At 41.1% G+C, this 21,619-nt stretch overlaps 1 protein-coding gene across 1 annotated transcript in view; it reads left to right on the top strand.

Moving 5' to 3' along the window:
- Setbp1 (SET binding protein 1) overlaps nucleotides 1–21,619 on the top strand; it is a 360,067-nt gene that overhangs the window by 311,825 nt on the left and 26,623 nt on the right. The window contains exon 5 of the mRNA NM_053099.3: nucleotides 15,191–15,361. Coding sequence (NP_444329.2) covers nucleotides 15,191–15,361 — 171 coding nt within the window. The remainder of the gene's footprint in view (nucleotides 1–15,190; nucleotides 15,362–21,619) is intronic.

Genomic DNA, 21,619 nt, shown 5'->3' with positions numbered 1-21,619 from the left:
CTAACCAAAAAAATTTACAAAACAAAGACAAAAGATAGCAGAACGAAACAGCAAGTGTACAAAAAAGTCATGGAGTTCGTTTTGTCTTAGCCAACTGCTCCTGCGCATGGGGCTTTGCCTAGAGTGTAGTTGACATACCTAGAAAAATTCTATTGGAGAAAGCAGATTCTTTTCCCTTTTCCTGACAGGTATGAATCCTTGGTTAGAGGTGCGACTTTATGTCTACTACATCTTTTCTGGGTTTATATTTTGCCTAATTTACAGCTATCCGAGTTTCGTGCACACTGTCAGTTTCTGTGAGTTGCTATGGGTGTTGGTTCTGCTCTGTCTCAATGACATTAGTCTTTCAGAATTATCCACCACCTCTGGCTCTTACAATCTTTTCACTTTCTCTTCTGCACAGATCCCTGATCCATGAGAGAAAAGGTTTGATTTGAAAAGGCATTCCATTTAAGACCGAGTGCTCACAAGCCTCTTACTTTCTGCACATTGCCTAGTTAATACTGTGTAGTACAAAAAAGGCAGTTTTCTAATGTGGGCTGAGTAAGGTACTGATCCCAAGGTCTAGCAATATGTTGTTAATAGCCAATTTGTTTTGGTTTTGTTTTTTTTTTTCTTTTGTGCTATGTTTATTTAGCAAAATAATAATGATAGCCCCACCCCCACCCCCATTAGGGCATATAACCTAGTATAGGTATAGGTTCTCGGACAATGTATTGGTATTGGTTCCTTCTCATGGAATGGGCCTTAAATACAGTGAAAAGGTGCTTGGTTACTACCACAGTTTTTGTGCCACTATTGCAGAAGTTCCTTATAGGCAGGTCACTGTTGTGGGTTACAGGGTTTTGACTGAGTAGTATTTAGATTTCCCTACTTGTAGCCTATCTATATATTTTTTGGATTTCAAAAGGAGCAGACGTTTCTGCGTTTGTTTGTTTGTTTGTTTGTTTGTTTGTTTTTTAACTTCTAAGTCCCAGACGATGGCATCATTTCCTAGAGAGAATCAAGAAACAAGCCACTAGCTGGCCAGGATGATTTTTCTCCACCTTTGCCTGAAGGACATACATGAAAACTACCTCTCTTTCCTCTAGTCACTGTCAGAGATCCAGACACCAACATATAGATAGGTGTTTCTAATTCTCTTGGGAAAGAAAGTCTGCTTCAAAGAAGTTAGAGCAGAAAGACTTTCATGCAAAGCCAAAGCCTTGTTACCACCAAGGTCTGTGAGGACCCAGCCTCAGCCTCGTTTTCTTCATACATAAAGTTGGTGAGTGTTGGCGTTGTGGGATTTTTAGATTTAAAGTCATACATGTTATCCTTTCTAAATCCTATGAAGAAACCATGGACAGTTAGTTGGCCCTAAAATACCCATAAAGGGTTTATTTAAAAGTCGCTTCCCCTGTAAGGCAGCTCTGAGGCCTTTTATCCCTAAGTGGCACCTACATCTCCCTGGTTTGAAAAACAAACAAAGCCAGGCAAGGTTGGACATGGCCTGTCCATATAAAATAAAACTATCTTGTGTCATTTAGTTTGCCATAAAGAAGGAAAAGCTTAGGGCTGGGAAGATGGCACTTGCTGCTCTTTCAAAAGACTGGAGTTCAGTCCTAGGACCCAGTGGCTCACAACAGCCACTCAGATTCCACCCTCTGCAGATCCTATGTTTTCTTTAAGTGAGAGTTGTCTTATCTTCTCCAAAACTGAAGCCCTTCTCTCATTTGGCTCTCAATCTTCCTGTGGGTTGAGCAGGTAGCCTCCCCACTGTTTAAGACCAAAGGAAACTTCTCTCTATCCAAGAGAAAAAAATCAGGAAGAATCCTACACCAGGCTCTACTTTGTTTCCACCTCCCTACTTTACAGTTTTCCTTTGTCAACATAAACTGAATGGAGAACAATGTCAAATGTCATTCTGACCAGCATAATCTAATGAATGCCTAGGATGTGAATGTACAAAATGGTTCATATAGCATGAGTGCCAAGTGGATCGTTGACTATCATATATTCATCAATAAGTCCCACTGTTTCTGTGTAGTACGCATCCCAGTGGCCATTATCCCTGTTTCCCCAGTGGTGGGAGGAAGTTGAATTGGTATGGTTTATCACTGGTTCAATGACTAGTCTTTTCTTAAATTTATACTATTGCTTCTCATCCTTGTGTGGTAGAACAAAAGCAAGGTCTACAAAAATCCTTTTTTTCCCCATTACAGTTGCTCATATATGTTGGAGTAATTAAATGGAAAAAAGAATAAGTATAATAATAGTCACAATATATGTCAATGCACTAGTGTGAAAAACTTGACATGAGACAAACTATGAGTATTGACTTAATAAAGTAATCTTGTTTGGAATCTGTATTATTAACTATCTTGACTTTTTTCAACAACTTGCAAGATGTCATTTAAAGCTGTAGTACAGCCACCTCTTTAAGAATTGACGTTAACCAAGTGTGTTGGCGTACACTTTAATCCCATCATTGAAGAAGCAAAGGCAGAAGGATCTCTGGGGATCTGAGACAAGCCTAGTCCACTCTGCTTCCAGGTCAGACAGAAATGCATAATGAGACACTGTCCCAAAGTAAAAAATGAAAAATTGACATTAGTATTCCAGAGTAATTGGATGCTTTTCCCTTCCTGTCTTCGTTTGCCTCGTTAAACTACCTGTTTGATTTCTACCTACTGTTCACTCACCAGTGCAACAGCCACTTCTGGTTGCTACTTCATTCAGTTGTCACCGCTTTTCCAAATCTCTGTTTTCTGTCCTGTGTCAAGCATTTCTTAATCGGAGACTTTGTGTTTTTCATGGAGTCCTTCAAAACTGTAAATATGCATTCTGTAGAGTCAGGAAAATCCCACTACAGTGTGATAAGAACCATACAAGAAGAACATGCAGACCCCAAACTTCTCTTCCTTCAGCATGTGTTTTAATTTGCTAAAGCCCTTGTCTGCAATGTTCTGCAAGTAGTGAGCTGGCTAAATAAACACATAAGATTTTATTTACAAAACCATGACTTCAGTACAGAACTAGGTGTTTCCCAACCAAGAACCATGGCTGACACCTCACTGTTTCCCCCATCAACCTTAGAAAGGAACTTCTAACTGAGCAAGTGTGGAGAAAACAGAATGTAGAGAGCAAACGTGATTTAGGGAAAGCAGGACACACAAGGTAACCTCTTTACTGAAGGTGTGATTTATACCCATGATTTACAAAGGTTTTGTACCTGATGATCATGTCCACAGATCCACAGGGAGCAGCTTTCTTCCCTTTAACCCAAGTTGTACAATAAAAGGCAAGCCACTGCTACTGCATGTGTCTGCCTTAGCAATGTTTCCGGAGCACTCCTTTCTCACAAGTGAAACCCTAGCTCTTTGTACCATCCCAAGCTACCTTATCTATGACACTTCACCTTCCCTCCCACTCAGGAGACCTGCACGTTAGCCACAGGCATTCTTGCCTTTCCCCAAATCCACCTTCATTTTTCACTTTATTGATTTGGGCATTTTGTCCCTGGTTCTTGGGATTTCTCTCATGCACCTCTGCCAATGCTTCCAACTTGTTGAAGATCCGGTAAGGTGTCAGTTCTCAATGATGCCTTTCCTGTTCCAATGGAGGCGGCACCTCTTATCCCATGAAACCCCATCCCTTATACCTGACTTTGGTACTCATCATAAAATACTTACCGCATCAGCTTCCCTGTGGTTTTCTTTGTCACATTAACAACAGAGACTTGCGTTTGGATCTTTATATTTAGGTCTGAGGTAAAGACAAAAGTGATATTGTTGAGTGAATGGAATCACTGAGAAGACTCACTTAACTTATACTGCTGTGCCTTCAACCTTGATAATAATATAAGCACAGAGCTCAGCTTTTTAACCATGTTGAAATGCGTCTTCCATAAAAATAATCCAGTTGTTGGCACAGTAGCCTTTAGTTTGGTGTCATTAGCATAAATTCTTATTCTTAACCATTTCCATTATGTATGTTTGTGTTGAATCTAAACAATAAATAAATTTCATTATTTTACTAGTACTTTAGATTATGCTAGTTAAAACTCACTGCAGTAAATCTCTAGCTTGGTCCCAGGGGCCGTGGAAGGTAATAGGAGTGGTCTTTTCCACTCAGGGTAGATTGTTATTTTTATTTAAATTTCTTGCTTCTGAATCTTATTTTTTCAAGTAGGTAGTTGGCTGCTGTATGAGTGGACTGTTCCTTACATGCTAAGGACCCCCCAGAGGACCTGGGATGGCTGTGTTCACAGTAGGCAAGAATACTCTTGAGAAATAACACATAAATAAAACTGCTTTCCATTACCTCTCAATTTACTGAAAAACATAACATCAAGTTAAATATTTAGAAGTTAACATGACATTCCTTCCTGGAGCCCCAACACTCAGAAAAGACAGCAGAGGTGGGGCCCTCCTTGGTCAACAAGGCTTCTTCTAAGGTCTAGACATTCCCTTGACTCCTTTGTTAGTAGCGTCCCTCCTGCTTGCGTTTGGTTTTCACCCTCTGTGCTGGAGAGTGAACTTGGGGCCTCACGGGGGCTAGATGATGCCTTTGTGATGTCCCCAATTCTCTGGACATCTCCCAAGCTGGCATCTTCTGAGGATGTTTGCTGTCATGGCCACAGAGTGAGCATTTCACAGGCATCATCAGTTTAAACCCTATCACAACCCTCCAAGCTAGATAGTTTATTAAAGTTTCTTTTTTCCTTACAAAGTAAGGAAAGTGAAGCTTTAAAAGGTTACATCACTTAAACGAGGTCACCACTTAGGTGATAGAGTGTGGATTTTCAGCTGAGGTCCATCTGGCTCTAGGGTCACAGGCTTATCCCCAGCTTAAATCTCCTTCCCTTTAAGTGGTTTATTCCCAATCATGGTCTAACACATTCAGACTCTGCCTCCTGCATGAAATGTTCCTATCTCCTTATCTTTGCTTTCACTTTCTCCGTTGAGCCCCTCCCTTTTCTGGGATAAAGATTATAATTTGTCCCAGATGCTTTTTCTTGTGAGCTAACATCTCACATTCCCCTCTCCAATCCCCTTGACCTTGCCAGGTTTGAGACCGCTTCTGTGGATGTTTTTATTCTGTTTTGAAACACCAGATTGTTTTTGGAGCTCCCATTCCTTGGCCTGCCAAATGGAACCCAGAATACAGAAGTCCTCATTATCTATCCTCTGTCACGATGGGCTCTGGGTAGCTGGATTGACTCCTATGACTCTTTGAATGCAAAGTGCCATAATCTCTTCACTAGTGCCAAAGCTCTGTAGTAACAGTTTCTTCTATGATCTCAAGTGTAACCACAGGTTCTTTATCCACAGTGTCTACATCTGGAAATTCCCCCACTCTTTCCTGCATGACGGAAAGACCTCCCTAAATATGTTAACTACTGAAATGCTTCCCTTTCATGTGAAACCATATTATCGGTCACACAACAGTGTGAAGATGTGTCGTCAAGTTAGCTTTAAGTGCCACAGAATAATTGGAATCAGCACCAGCATCCCGCTAATGAAACTGGCTTTAGATCACTTTAGGGGCTGGGCAGCACTAGAAGTACCTTAGTACCTGGTTGAGAAAGTGCATTGCTTTCACTTCTCGAACAGGGCCTTGCAGAATCAACCAAGTACAAAGCAATGTTGAGATGCTTTTAACCTCATTAGTTTCCGGAAGGCCCACTATCTCCAATCCGTCAGAGTTGAACTACATTAGAGAGACTCAACTATTTCCAAATCTCATTTACATAATGGATGAGATGTGAAATGAGCCCAATGCAAGAGGAGCCACCCGGAGGCACTAAAGTTTATCACAATATGTAAGAGTTCTTTTAGATCATTGCATTAAATTCCCACTAACAAGATAACAAATTAATTGCCTTTATTACTGTACTAGCCCAAAGTCTATTGAGTACAGAGTATCAACCTAGAAAAGCAGCTCGGGTTCCAAGGATGGGGGGCAGGAAGGATTTGTACAAAGAGATGGTGAGCATTCCCTTGATTTTTTTCCCCCTGCCCCTTTAAGAAATTCCAGGCACCTCTGTAATCTGATGGTGGACTTTGGCTTTATTAGTGAGGTAGGCGAGGATGAGTAAATCAACTGTATCAGACAAGCCTCAGGACATCTAGAAATTGATCATTCTGCCGAAATAAGCACTCTGTGTTTATTAGCTGGGAGTTCATCACTATCGCTTCTCCTCATCCAATTCCTAAGAGATTTCAAAGCCATCATCATGGTATTAGCTCGTCTGACTGAACTACTAGAGATAAAGATTAGGAGATCTATCTAATGATGGGTCTGAGTTACTGTGCTTCTGTGTTTTTTTCTTTCTTTCTTTCTTCTATTGCCCAGAAGAGAGCTTTACCGGCACACAGTCCATGTGTGACTCTGCACACCTGTACACAATCCCAGTGCATTTCTACCCAGTACGATGAATTCAAATAATGGGATAAAGCAGACACTTTCAAGAAATTCCTTAAAGATCATAATACAGTGAGCTCTCCTCCCTTAGCATAAAGAAATGACCACTTAACAAAGGAAATATGTGTTAAGTTGATTTCTCTAGCCAGAAACAGTGGACTGAGAATAATTAGATTTCATCATCACACTTATAATTAAACTGTTAGTGATTAGATATCTATAGATATAGCCAGGAGGATGACTGCATAAGAAAACTGATCTCCTACAAACCAGTAAATGTGCATTTATCTATTTATACATATATTTATATACACACATGCACTAACCTTCCGATCCGAAGCTTTTTCTTGGTGTGCCTTCTAAATAAGCAGTAATCAAAATGCAAATGAGGTGACCCAGTTAGCATCGCATGGAGGTCTGTATTGCCACACAGATGTGCTGTGCGACCGTATACTCTAGAGGTAGCCACAAAGCCATCGCAGAAGATGCTTGCACTGACGCATGCTGATTGCTAAAGCCCTGCCTGCACATTCTTGAGAATCTTCCAGAAACAATAGTCCTCTAGTTTATAGCACATTTATTACTTCTAGGCTGCCCTGTGAATAGAGACTCACAAGCATGCACGAGGGGGACAGGTAAACTTGTTCTGTGATGTTGGAAAATTCAAACCCTTGAAACAACAGCCAACAAGCTGGCCTGAGCAGATGAGAAGATGAATGCAATGTAAAACTAGGTAAAAATAAGTTGTTTCCTCTCAGCAGGGGTGGGGACTGATTTCCATCCCAAAGAAACTATCTTACCTTACTTTACTAAAGTCACTATGTATTCCGCAACAGCCTATTGCAAAGCTTTATACACATTTCAGTCGTAAATCTGTAACTGACCTGCTCCCCAAGGGTATAAAGAGTATACTAGAAGCATTGTACTATTAAATTGGTTTTAATTACATGTGAGGATTTGTTCCTCCCTTGTTATTACCTTTTGTAAACCCCCTTATTATATTTTCCATGGACAGGCAACCCTATTGTCTGCATTTTTTAAATCATGGATGAAATTACATCAGCATTACATTGGATTTATCTGCCCTTTGTCCTTTTGTGGTGTACACAGTGTGTGTGTGTGTGTGTGTGTGTGTGTGTGTGTGTGTGTGTGTGTGTGTGTGTGTGTGTGTGTGTTTGGAAAATTTAGCAAGATTCATATCAGATCCTAAAGGTTTCTATGAATCTTGGTCATGATGGAGACTTTTCTCTCTGTCTATATGTTATTCTTCTCAGCAGACCTGAGATCTGAGATACAGTGTCATTCCAAAGCCTTGTGACTTGGAATGTCTCTTCTTTTTGCAGTTTTGGTAGTGGGAGGGTCTTCTGTATGATATCATTGAGCACTTAGGAAAAAAAATGCCTTTCTGCTCATCAAATCTTTCCACTGCTACACCAAGAGAGACTAATCGGGATCATTGTAGCATATCACGTAATGTAAACTACATTCAGGTGTGAATCTACGATTAAAGCAGGTCCCCTTAGCGCATCTATGCACTTCTAACACAAGAGAGGTGAGAACAAATCATGCTGTTTAAACGTCTCTGTGGCATTTGAAAGCTTAGAATCTGAATAATGGACTGGAATAGATTCTGGCCCAAAGACAGACGCTGAAATGCATCCCTTACACGGTCCGACAGGTATGGAGAAAGGCAGTTTCTCTTAATTCCAGTCTCTTATTTCTCCTCTTATCAATATGCTTACCTCTAATGTGATTTATTGACTATACATAGTCATCAAACAATTTATTTGAGTCAGTTTCATGCTGGAAATGTATTTTTAAAAGACTAAGCACATTGACTCCTGAGGGATCGAAGCGGTTCAGGTCACAGACATAACTTAAACGTGAGGAGTAAGTTTTAAATGAGACAGTTAGTACTAAGAGTGTGTCACTGAGAAATAGTAATGGCTGACATAATGGGTACTTAGTAAGGTGAGGCACTGGAAGAATGATTTTTGTTTTAATATTAGTTTTCACTTGTTATTGTAACAGATTTCTACAAACTTGCATGTTTAAATAAGGCAGATGTATCTTATTACATTATTGGAAATCACAAGTCCAAAGTGGGTCTCACTGAGCAAAACTCCAGAGTAGATTATTTCCTGAGAGCTATAAGGGGGTGATTTCTTTGATATTCGGCTTCTGTAAATCACCTGCATTCCTTGGCCTCTGACCTCCTTTCTTGTGTCTTAAAGGCCAGTGACAAAGCTTCTGTCCCTCTGCCACTGTCATACATGCTCCTTTCATCTCTGCTCTGCCCTGTACTTCTAGTGTATTGGTCTCTTGTGATTCTGCTCTGGTCATTTGGATAGATGCATATACTGTCCCTACTTGTGGTCAGCTGATCAGAGGTATCTATAGGCTAGCTGTCTTCGACCTTAATTCTCTTTTGGATTGTTACAGTACACGAGCACAGGCTCTAGGAATTAGCTTGTGAGTAATTCGTTTAGGGAAGACAGGACATGACTTCCCCTCTAATAATACAAAGCTTGCTTATTTCTCACAATGATCTCTTTAACTGACAAAGAAACTGGCAAGAGCTAACATTACTTGTTTAAAAAAATCACACATCTAGTAAAGTGTTACTCTAAGAAATATATTTTTAACTTCTACATTATACCAAAAAATGAATTCTAGATATTAAGAATGTGTGGCTTAGTTCATGAAAACAATGACCAATACCTGAGTCTTGAAGATAGGGGTGTTGATTCTATATAGTCATCCACTCCACAAACCTTTTCAAGTATCTCATATCTATCAAACTAACTTGTAAGGAACCAAAAGAAATGCATGGTTTCTGACTATTAGCATTTCATGGATATCTAGAAGAATTGGCAGAGAAATAAAGACATATTACATATCAAGATTAGATCCTATGGTCAGAAGTTTGCACGGTGAAACAGTAGATTGGAAAAGAAACACTAAGTCTACCTGACTGTAGATGGACACTGCCCTTCCTTTGCACTGCTGCCTTTCCCAATACATCACCCTGTATTTGCTTTATATAACACTTCTTCTCTCGGTTACAGAAAGAATTGCTGGGTTTCCTCTTGTTTTTATCACTTTCTTGTTCTATCTGGCTGTCTCTCCACTCTTAGTTACTGAATTCTACCCACATTTCAAGACAGACCTTTGTGTGAAAAAGTGTTCCCACTCAAGGAAAGTTCGAGCCCGTGGAACCTTATAGTGTCTGGCACACGCAGGAAGAAAGGAGTGGAAATTCAGCCTCTCCAAGCCCATGGGTATTATCTTAGCTTCCTAATTCAGGGCAGACTCACTTGGCCTCCTATCTTGTCAGGCTGATCAGTTTTGTTTGTTTGTTTCCTTGTGTCTCTTTCTCTGTGGCTCCACTACCTCTGTAAGACAGAGATCACAACCTCCAAGTTTGGATAGTTACTGCTGAAGCAATGGCTCGCTTCATACTAATCAACTCTAGGCCTGTGGGAATGTATTACGATTAAGAGTGAGTGACCTTGCCTAAGTTTTATCTTTTAAAGTGTTAAAATGAAGTAAAACACATCTGTCACAAAATTAGTGATGGTAATCCCTGTTTTTGTTTTTTGTTTTAAAAAAGGTTATTTGGTGTCTATGAACTCTTTGCTTGAAAGCCAGCTTTTGTTCCTCTTTTCAAGACCTGAGGTCCCAAGACTTATGTACTCAGGGTACCGTGCCTTTTGCTGATTTCCAAATGTCCCTCTTAACAAAACTCAGGATCCATGAAGACAGACATACCCGTCTGTCTGTGATGCCTCTTTCTAATAAAGATGCCTCTTTCATATAAAGAGTAGAGGCTCTGCTTCTTGATGGCTAACATCCATCAGCCCTTTAGTACCCGCCCTCATGGAAAGTCATGGTTACTCTTTGCTCTATAGAAATCATTACAGTAAACTCTTTTAGAAAATGGGAACTTCATTTTGATCAGTGCCATATTTCTGGTGTGATAGATCTTGACTATGTACTTGTGGATGAATGGTTAGCGTGATGCAACAAAAATAAACTTTGGGGCCAGAGAACTAGCTGAGCGAGTAAAGGCACTTGCTATGCCTGCCTCGTAGGAGTTGGATCACTGCCACCCATGTAAAAATGGAAAGTGAGAAGCAACTCCACAAAGTTGTTCTCTGATCTCTCCATGTCTGCTGTGGCATACACACACACACACACACACACACACACACACACACATCGTATATGCACACACAATAAAAATGATAAAGAACATTTTTAAATAAGCACAATAATGTTTACTGGACTTGGCACATGAAAAATACTATTTCAAAGATTGGCAGGTTTCTTACAGCTGCATCCAGTTTCTTCTGTAACATGGATTCTCTTTGTTGGGGATGAGTAAATTCTATCTCTATACTATATAAAAGGTCAACAGTTGAATATTAATTGGCAACTGGAGAATCAGAAAGTGAGTGATTGTTAAAATTTTAAAAACCCCACAGTCAGAATATTGAGACATGTGGAGGAGAGCTTCAATGTGAAACATGGAGGTGAGCATCACTTCATTCACATGCATGATCTGGTTTGCTGTGCCTCTGTTCCCTCATATGGAAAGCAGTGGCCTCACCATGGACCTCTTACCATCCACAAATAGCACACTGCGTGTCAAAATTCTTTGCAGACTGAAAAGCTACTTAACCAATCAATGGATTTTTAACTCCCTATTCATACCAAATTTTGAATTCTTCAGAATCAGTAGAGGTCAAGGAGGTGATGGGAAAGACCAGCCATCCCAGGTCCATTACTTTGCCCCACCACACCAGCATACACCTCCACTGTGGTAGCAGCTGCATTTGCAAATGTTAGAATTTGAAAATTAATTAATCTAGTCATCAAGGCTACATGAGTCAAGTTCTGGCTGCCAGATACACGGTTCTCTATGGTGGGTGTACCTTGGTGAAATCTGTGGGATTCCTCAATTGGATGGGCCATGTGGAGGACCCAAGAGTGAGTTGAAGATTGGGGTCCTTTTGTATGGTCTTAGGCCAATCATATGACCTCTCTTGAATCTGTTTTCTCACCTACTAGAAATTTTCCATCCTGTGAAGGATATTTGTGTGTCATTGTTTCCTTTTCCCTGTAAAGAAATGAGAAACAAAAGGAAACTGGCTTTATGAACCTAAGAGCAACATACAAATTACTGAAGAGCAGGTTGGGTTTTTCTTGCCGAGGTCACTGAGCTCATTAAAGGGATCCTGAGAAAGTCAGCCATCATAGACTCCGGATTCCACCGTGACCCTTGTGACCTTGAATAACCTGGGGAAGAGGTAATTGAGTAGCTACTTCTTCTTCAGAAGGAAGGGAATCAAACTATTGAAGCTATTGACTTGCCCGTAAGGCAGTAAACAGTGCGTTGGTCCCTGACCTTTCCGCATTCTGGGGCAGTCAATAACCTGGCCACTGGATTCAGCGCCTGTCAGTGATTTTGATTGGGAGTAGTTTAACCTTGAACTGAGTTCCAAGTAACCAAGGCAACAGGAAGTCAGCTTCTTCCTCTCAGGAGATGAATCCATAAATCAAGCCCCTAATGCAAACACGATGCCCAGGTAGAGATTTGAGGGGATAAGTGGTCTGAGAAATTACCTTTGAAAATGAGTGACTGTCGCTGGGGTCTGCTGTACCATAGTTACAAAGAGAATTTTAAAATTTATCAATAGAGGTCAACAGGTTACTGTGATCTATTTCCATATAAGTAACTTTTAAATTTTCTCTCAACTCTGTGGTTTAATGATGAGCAGATGTTAGATTAATGAAGTGATGAGTGTCATTATTTCTCCCTTTAAAAGCACATTGGCCTCTAAATATGTAAACATCAGTGGACCATCCTTTGTGTTGGAATACAGGAAAAATCAGAACTCATCTACCAAGCATGTTCTCTGTACAGACTCCCTACTGAATCTCCGTGATGATCCCTCCCCATACCCAGTCCTTCTGCACGCTCGCTTCTAAACAGGGGTTCTTGCAATGGCTCAGGATGTGCAAGACTCTGGTTCTTTCAGTCTTTTCTCTTCTCTTTTTAAAGAATCGATTTCCTGCCTCTAAAACTCCAGTTCCTATGAACAGAGAGAGAAGCCAGGCCCAGTCTGGGAAGAAACTCTCCAAGTGTCCCATCATGGACCACCTGCACAATGTCACTTCCCAAGGGGCTGCTCCCTCCCCCCTTCCATGCTCTCCAGACCTCTGCTCTCAGAAAGGGTGATTCCCTTCATTCAAAATTTATCTGATAATCTTGTCCCTACATGCTGTTTCCGGGTGTCCATCATCCCTTCAAAATCCAAAAATGACTGAGGAAAATATTAGGGCTAGTTTCCTGTTCCTTCTCTTAGATATAATTTTAGAAGTTGACAACTCCTAAATTGTCTAGGGTCTTTGCAGAAGCTGCACAGCAGTGATCTGAATGACTGAGTGTTTTTAGTGTGGTTTTATGGCATTTAACGTAGTCTGTATCGTAAACACTTGAGTGGCAAGTGTACCCAGCAGAGGTACGCTCACACCAGCTCTAATGAGATGATGTGGACTGAGACTAATTTAGATTGTAAACATTTGCATGAAAATGGGTACAACTGAAATGACTGGAAATCAGTCTGTTCCCAAGTGGGGGTTAAATATTCATCTAATAACCCTGTTTATTGCCTCCACTCCCCAAACACGTCATAATTTAAATAGAAAGGTACCTGCTTAACCTGCATCTACAGGTACAAAAATGGCTTGTCGGTGACTTTTCCAAAGTGCCAGTTGTTCGGTGTAATGAATGCTGATAGCTTATCATTCCAAAGTGTGTTTAGAAGGAATACTGCTGTGGTCTTGGAGAGAACCAAAAAACCGGAGTTTTGTTTTGTTTTGTTTTGCCTTGATTTGCTTCGCTTTGCCTTGTTTCCTGCCTACTGGTCCGACTATCAGATCAGACTTGTTATCAGCCACAAACTACCCCAATATCACACTCTAAGACATTTATCAATTTGTATTTGCTTCCCCCCAAGTTCTGTTTTCTCAATGAAAAAAAGAAAGTCAATGTATGTTTGTAATTTCCAAAATATTAAGAGTTTCTAGAAACAGTGGTTTATACTTATAAACCCAACTCTTAGGAGACTGAGACAGGAGGATTGCCACCTGAGTGGTAGGCCAGCTGAGGCTATGTAGTTCCAGAATAGCCTGGACTATAAAGTGAGGCCTTTCCCCTTCCTTATATATACATGTATAATCGCATTATGATACGTATGGTATATATGAAACAGTAAAGTCTTGAGACGTAAAGGGGAACTCTTCATAGCCCTCACTTCCTATTCTACACCAGGCCCTGATGCCTCCTTCCTTACAGTAGCTTCTGGTAGCAATTTGGATGGATATTCTTATATGTGATTGTAGATCTTCTGGGTGCTATGCTCAGTCTATCTTAAGCACACCTGCATATTCTGCTAATAGAGCACTCTGCGGACTTTTGGGTATCCCGAAGAGTGTACCTTGTGATATTTTCCCATATCATTTGACCTTTGACTCTTTCTACCTTCAAAATACTCGGAAATGCAAGTTCAATTCATGAAAGTGCAAAAAAAAAAAACTTATTATTCATGGCATCTTAAGTTTCTGAGACAAGAACAGAGTAGAAGGAGAGTGGCAGGGGAGAAAACAAACTGTTAGCATGACCCACTCTTCAGGTGCTTTATTCAGTTGTGTAGTAAAACCTCTGTGCCCTCAGCATGGAGCATGCTGGGACGGACTTGGTTTGTGGTCAGTGTTGTATGGTCCAATGGATCAAGATGATCCTGGCTTTATCATTTGGCAACTGGAGATACCCAACTCTACCAAAGAGGGTAAGGACTTTATTTACCTTTTCCTTAAGCTCTGCAAAAGGATGTTCTTCTCATCTGTAAAACCAAGACAATAATAATAATAGCTACAGTCACACCTCACTGGACTGCCATGGAGCCAAAGAGATTAAAGGTGATCTCAGTATAGTGATTGAGGTAACATTGTTCTAAGGAAGGGACTCTATAACTCAGGTTGATTGGCATGGAAAAGAATAGTGTCAAGAATAACTGATAAAACCTAATGTGTTACTGTTGGTCTTAGCAGCTTACAGCCTACAGAGAGCCTGAGTAGAAAGCCATTTGACATGGATCGAGCACACTCAACCCTCTAGGCTTGGACATAGTTTACAGCTAGGAATGTAGATAGGTGCCTCTATATACTTAACCAGATCAGGAAAGAGAGCTGAGCCTTTACTTACTGGTTTAAATTACTTACGAGCAAGTCATGGCTATATTTACGTCTATAATAATAATAATGATGATGATGATGATGATGATGATGATAATAATAATAATAATAATAATAATAATAATAATAATAATAATAGACACACATTAGCAATAATGTTAGAGACTTTCAAAGAACAGTGTGTGTCCTGGAACACATTCCAAGTGCCTAGCGTTAATTCACTCACTGCAATTGGTCGTGTGCTGTTTGCTCCTCTGGTACTCATGTCTTCCCAGCTAGGTGAGATGGAAGCCTCACTAGGGTCAGTAGGAGTCAGGTGAATCCCTTCCAAACGAACCCCTAGTCCTAACCTCACAGTCAAATTAACCATGATTATTTTTCTCTTTAAGTATTCTCAACTTGCTGCACTGGAAGGAGGACAAACAGTTGGACTATTTACTCAGATTAAGTTCGGGCTTTATGATGGTTGCCTTGCTGTTCCCTTAAATCAACTACAGGTTCTGGGATTATTGTTTTACAGGGATGCCAAGTCCCCACTTAAAAGTGGACCAGACAGCAGCACACAGTAAGAGCGAGGGCTCAATATCTGCCATGATGGCCAGGAAGAAGCCAACTGCAGTGGACAGTGTTGCGATTCCCTCAGCACCCGTGTTATCTCTCCTTGCTGCATCTGCAGCAACATCGGATGCAGGTGAGTTCTTTGCCCATATGGAAGACAGATGCTTAAGAAGTCCTCTCATCATGGGGTGGTAAGTGACATCACAATACACTGTAGGTGTCTGTGGAACTGTCAAAAATAAAACTAATTGTCGCAACGCAAATGGCCCCATAATAAATGTAATAAGTAAATAAACACCAACATGGAACACTGGGGTGAATATCTATGACCCCAGACCTCAGGGGGTGGAGACACAAGGATTGTAAGTTCAAGGCCATCCACAGCTACTTATTGAGTTTAAGTTAACAAACAAATAAGTAAATACATTCGTAACAGCAAGGACCAGGTTCTGGGAGTGTGGGTCAGCAGTAAAGTACTTGTTCTGATATGCATCGGACTCCTCCATACTATCAGAAGTTAATTGGTTAGTTAATTTAAAAGCAATTGCACATTGGGTATCTAGTCAGAAATGCTTGGGCCCAGAAGTGATTGAGAATGTGGGGGCCATTTGCATGTACATACCAAGATATCCAACAGTTTTATCCAGAACATCAAAAAAAAAAATCAAGATGGTCCTTTCAGTAGATAAACCAACCTGTCCTTTAAAGTCCTCACCATGGTGACTTTGTTCTCTAACACAGTAGATCAATGGGGCCGGTTTCTTCTCACCAGTTGAAATGATCTTATATCAAACAATAGTCTTTATTATCTGTAAATGCAACTGGGATACCGGGTCATGACTAAATGTGAGGTGACTGGACTCTGAACCCCCAAAAGCAAGAATGAAATGTTGCCAACATCGAAACACCTTCCGGTGGTGTCAGGGAAATGGGCGCTGCAGGAAACCTTCAGCTCTGTACCTGAGAATAAGGTATATTCCTCACAGAACCAGAGTGCTCTCATGGCAAGTTTAATAAGTTAACAATGTGAAGGGGAAAACAACTGGAAAACCAAAGAAAACCTTCAAGGCGCACTTTTAAAACTAGTGTTTAAGGATCATATGTGGCACATTCCCAAGGCTCTGCAGTCACACAGCAGAAAAAAACAAGATGCATATACGTATTGAAACATCTTAAGTGTAAAATGTGGAGGTGGTTCTGATGCTGTCCTGTTCACCAGTTGGTTTTTGATCTGTCGGTAAAGAAGCCATGGCCAATGGCTGGGCGGAAGGAATAGGTGGTAAGCCCCAAGCTTAACATGAAATTCAATACATTTTATTTATACCTCATACTCTGTTTTGATTATTTTATTTTGAGAATTTCACAGATGAAAGAGCAATGTATTTTCATCATAACTCCTCCTCCTCCCCAACATCCACTTTTCAAAATCTTGTCCTCTTTTTCGGTAATTTATATGATGTGAATTCTACTATATCTAGTTAATGTTGCATATATATGTGTGTTGCACGTGTGTATATGTGTATGCACACATATGTATATGTATACACACACACATGAATGTAGGCTTGACCCACTTGGGGATAAGTAATCTGCCAAGGACCCATCCTTGAAGAAAATTGACTCTCCTTCTCTCTCCCATCCGCCTGTAGCTCTTCAGCTAGAGAGGGGTCATTGTGATTCCTTCCTCTGTCTTTGCTAGAATATTGACTACTGTGTTTTGTGCTGACAACCATATTGCTAAGAGATCTTGAGTGCCCAAGAGAGACTATTCTGCAGCTATCCTTCCAGTTCTCTGGATATTTCTATCTTTCCACTCCCTCTTCCATGATGTTCCCTGAGCCTTGGGTATAGGGGTGATGTCATATATGTGCCAGTTGAATAGGACACTCCACAGTCACTTCCTCTCTGTACTTTAAGCATGAGTATTTAGAAGGCTGAATTAATTGAACCAAAAGATAATAGTAGGTTCTCATCTGCAGTCTTTTCATCCATGGGTTCTTGGTTTACAATACCATCTTGAGTTTCTTCTATTGAGTGGAGCCTGAATTCCAGTAAGACAGATCTTAATTACTTCCAACAAATGAGTACCAAAATTTCACTGTGGAACATATCTTGCTCACCTGATCGGTATTGCAATGTGAAGAATTTGCATCTGGGTAGAACTATTGCAAACTTTTCTCCCCTCGTGGCTTTCATAGCACCTTCCAGTACAAGTAGAGTTAGCCATCAGGCAGAAAGCTTCCAGGCCAGTACCAGCTCCATATCTCCAAGTCCTGCGACCAAAGTATATGCTATTTTAAGCAAGAGAACCTTACTGTCACATTCTGGCAGGAAACCAAGAGCACTGAGATTGTCTTTATTGTTTGGGAGACCACATAGATCGCTCTTGGTGAACAACTCGAACCTCACCTGGCACTCGGCTTTCGTTTGATAATATATGATAGTATATGATAATGTGCCCACCACCACTGGGTGGTGGCAGGGGGGGCACAGTACAGGACTTCATTTTTCCTTACAGCAGAATATAATTCGATTGTATATGTGCCACATTTCCATTACCATTCATCAGTTGAAGGACATTTAGAACATTTCCGTTTCTTACCTGTTGTGAAGGAGTAGAACTAAGTATGGAGGGACGAGTACTTCCTTAGTCCGTTTGCTATTTTTAGTGCAGCTGCTTTTTGACTGAGACACATCCAAGGAGTCAGGAATGGACTGTTCCATTGGCAGCTTCACATTTGTGCTTCAGCATTTGGAATTCTAAAGTTTGGAGATTTAGGTTTGTAGATTAGGAATACGGAACCTGTACCTTGTCGTCCCTGCACCCCCGCCCAGCCCGCTTTTATCTTTCATGTGATACTGCAGATGGAACCTCGGCAGCACCCATGTACCGGGGGTACTTTCTTACTAAATTACATTCCCAGTCCTTTCAGGAATTTTTCTTTTCAAAGGCTAAAGAAATGGATACACTAATAAAAGCCACCTAGGGATGATCTACTCAAAACATAAAAGTGCTTTCTCTTGACCCAGCCATTCATAGACACTGTATACGCGTACTGTTTCATCACATGTACGATCTAAGAAAGAAAGGTCACCTGAGAACTAGGAAGGAAAGATACCATTAAAGACTGTCTTTATTCTAGCATATTCTAATACCAGTCTAGGAGAAACAACTAAAGGGTGACAATCATTGGCTCTTCATCAGATTTTTAGTAACTAATAGAGCCAAGAGTGAGTGATGGATATCTCTTCTCACAGATAGATAACCTACACAGAGTTCTGGGAAATAAACGATACCTTATTTTCAGAAAAGGAATCTAAGAAGAGAGACCCCATCGCCCAACAGCCGATTGATGGGCAGTAGGCTCTCCAAGCCCATGGTCTCAACCTCTATGTTTCCTGACGTCCTGTGTTTACCAAGTCCACCCCTTGCAGCTCACGATTTCACGATTCCTCAGTAGTCTCCAAGCCCTTGCCAGCAGTTACCCTCCAGATCTCTGCAGTCTTGCTCTAATTTCTCTCACTTCCTCTGCTTTTTACTCTCTCTAGCACCAGGACCCAGCCAACCTCACTTTGGCAAGGTCATACCTTTGACCAGAAACAGTGCTTGGGTGTGCTCTAACTACACTGCAGGCATGTTTTCTTCCTGTTCATGTTTGATATCCCATCCAAGACCCAGCCTGCCACAGCTCCAGCACAAACTCTCAGTATCCAGTGTTTAGGCTGCACTTTTCATCTTCTCCTAGACCATAATCTCATCCTTACTTATTCCTTGTAATAAAGTTGCGTACATCTCAGAGATGAGCCCATGACTTAAATGTTTACTGTATTCATGCAATGTAAACTGATGGCACACTCCATCACTATCTATCACGTAAGTGTATAGGCAAGCGTGCTAAGCACCATGGCACAGAAGAGACTCGTGAATAGTCTTTACTGCAAGCACATCGCATCATTTCATTTATCAAGGTGCTGTGAGCAGAGTTCAGCTTGCCTGCCTTCCCACCCTTTCCAGAAGCCACTGGTGATTAGACAGGAAGCCCAATTGAAATAACAGCTTTCAGATTTCCATATACTCAGTGTGGAGTCAGAAGTTCTGTGGTGGGGTCGGGGCCGATCAATGAACTCATCAAAAGAAATCAAAGTGAGGAAAGTCATGGCACAGAAGAAAGAGGGAGGGAGCGCCAATGGACCCGTGGCACCTCTGTAGGAGGCCATCCAGGCAGAGAGAGCTGGGGGGAGTCCCATGACTGGGAATTCAGAAGGGAATAGCTTGACTACAGCAGAAGATCTGGGATGTGGTCTGCACTCTTCACCTTTGAAAATGCTATGGAAACTTACTCATTATGCACCTAGATCTCCCTTTATGGGTTGAAGAAATGTGCCTGTTTTTTGTTTTGGTTTTTTTTTTCTTTTACTTTTGCTTGCCAAGCACAGATATTTCCCAGAGGCCAAAGACAGGTGGTCCACAAATCCCGCCCTGCACTCTTTGATTCAGTGTGAAAGGCAGTGCGGTTGGGATCACACGCTTATGTGGGCTTACCCCCTCTGCCTGCATCCAGCAGGTAATTTACAAATATGCCAAGCAGTCAGAAAAGCAGGTGGGTATTAACGGCCACGGTAATCAGAGCTAAGCCAAAACTCTCCTGTGTCAGGATGCAGGAACAGGCTATTGCATTTTGGCAGTATAAAAATGAGACTCTCCTGAGAATTGTTCAGATCCGGTCTCCGGCTGCAGAGCAGATCTTTTTCAGGGAACCGAGCCAGAGATCTCCCCCAGGTGCTAGAAGCCAGGCCTTCGTGAGATTCCACAGACAAATGGCTTCCTACAAACCTGGGGGATTTGGGAACACACAGGTGGGCTCATCTCCAACACACTGCTTCATTCCATTTGTGGAGAAATGGATGCATCGTGAGATTCGGAGATAGGCCTGAGGTCACAGAGTTGGATTTGGGTCCTACTCTCTCGCCTGCCTGATTTTTAGTGGCTGCCCACCTCTCTCGTCATCAGTGACAGATTTATTTCTTAGCAGTGAACCTCCGCTTGTTTACAGAGTGGTTAAGTGAGGCTCATGGCTTCTCTTGAAGCCACTCTCACTGGCTGGGAGATATCACTCTAATTCAAACCAAGCACATGTTTAGCAGTTAATAGTTTGTGAGTTTGATTGTGTTTAATTGCATGCCTATGCAGTAGCCACGCATATGTCTCAGGCAAACAATTTATTTGATTCCTGTTTCGCTTCGTTTCATCTCCCGCTATCAACAAACTAAATTTAGAATCACTTTGTGCTTCATTTTTAAAATCAACTTTTCTTGATAACTTGTTTCCTATTGGGTTATCATTTTTTTACAGGATGGTTTGAGGAACCAGATGACATTTAGTTAAAATGGAAGTGGGGGAAAGAGAGTTAAACAAAATGGCAATAAAATAAAAATTAACAATATTTCTATTCATTCCTTGGCTATTTCATATTGTATACAATATATTTTGATGATATACACTCCCCCCACTACTTCCCTACAGCTACTCCCAGGGCCACTAACACATCTCCCTCCAAATCCCTGTGAAAGAAAACGCTTCTCTGATCAAGGTTGAGAGCAGCACAAGGCTGTGCATATAAACATGAATGCAAAATTACTCTAAGAACAGACTTAATGATCAGAAGACACTGGAAGGAGTCAGATAATAATTCGTCCTTCTTGGATGTTCATCTGTCTATGATACTGAATACAGACAGTAGATGTTTCTTAAATTATCTTAGTGAAATAATTGGTAGAAAGGCGGGAGCATTATGCTTATCTGGTGCTTAACATAGTGGATAAACATCTGACAAAGGCACACTGGATCCTAAAATCACTGTTGGTAAGTAAATATTAGCCAGACAATTGGCTTGGAGTCAAGACAGTAGTTTTTCAAGCATGTGACCTTTCGCTGTTATAAAAGAATGCTTCCCATCATATTTTATATATAAGCATTACAGTATGGGAAAGAATATTATAAATCAAAGTCTAATAGCATGTAGTCTCCGGCTAAAGAGTGTGTGCAGTTGGACATGTGCATGTCAAAGGGAGGGACCTCCCCGGTAGTTTTGTTTAAGGCAAATTTTTAGTTTCATGGAGTGCGAGACAAAGGCTGACAGCAACGTTATTGATTGATAGGTTGGGCAATGGAGGAGATGCCCAAGACAGAGTACCCATCATGAGCTCTTTGAGGGAGAGAAGGGGAGGGAGAAATGGTGGCCCAGCCACCAGTATTCTAACAGGCCAGCCTGCGTGATCACACTGCTCAATAGGTATTGATCTGCTGTGGTGAAGGAAGTCTCATTCAAGCGAAAGCTGCATCATTATTGGGAGTCATTAGGGCTAATGCAGTGAAGGTTTCAATAAGGTT

Source organism: Mus musculus, chromosome 18, assembly GCF_000001635.26.
Source record: "Mus musculus strain C57BL/6J chromosome 18, GRCm38.p6 C57BL/6J".
Classification (NCBI taxonomy): domain Eukaryota; kingdom Metazoa; phylum Chordata; class Mammalia; order Rodentia; family Muridae; genus Mus; species Mus musculus.
This window is presented reverse-complemented; position numbering and strand designations above follow the sequence as displayed.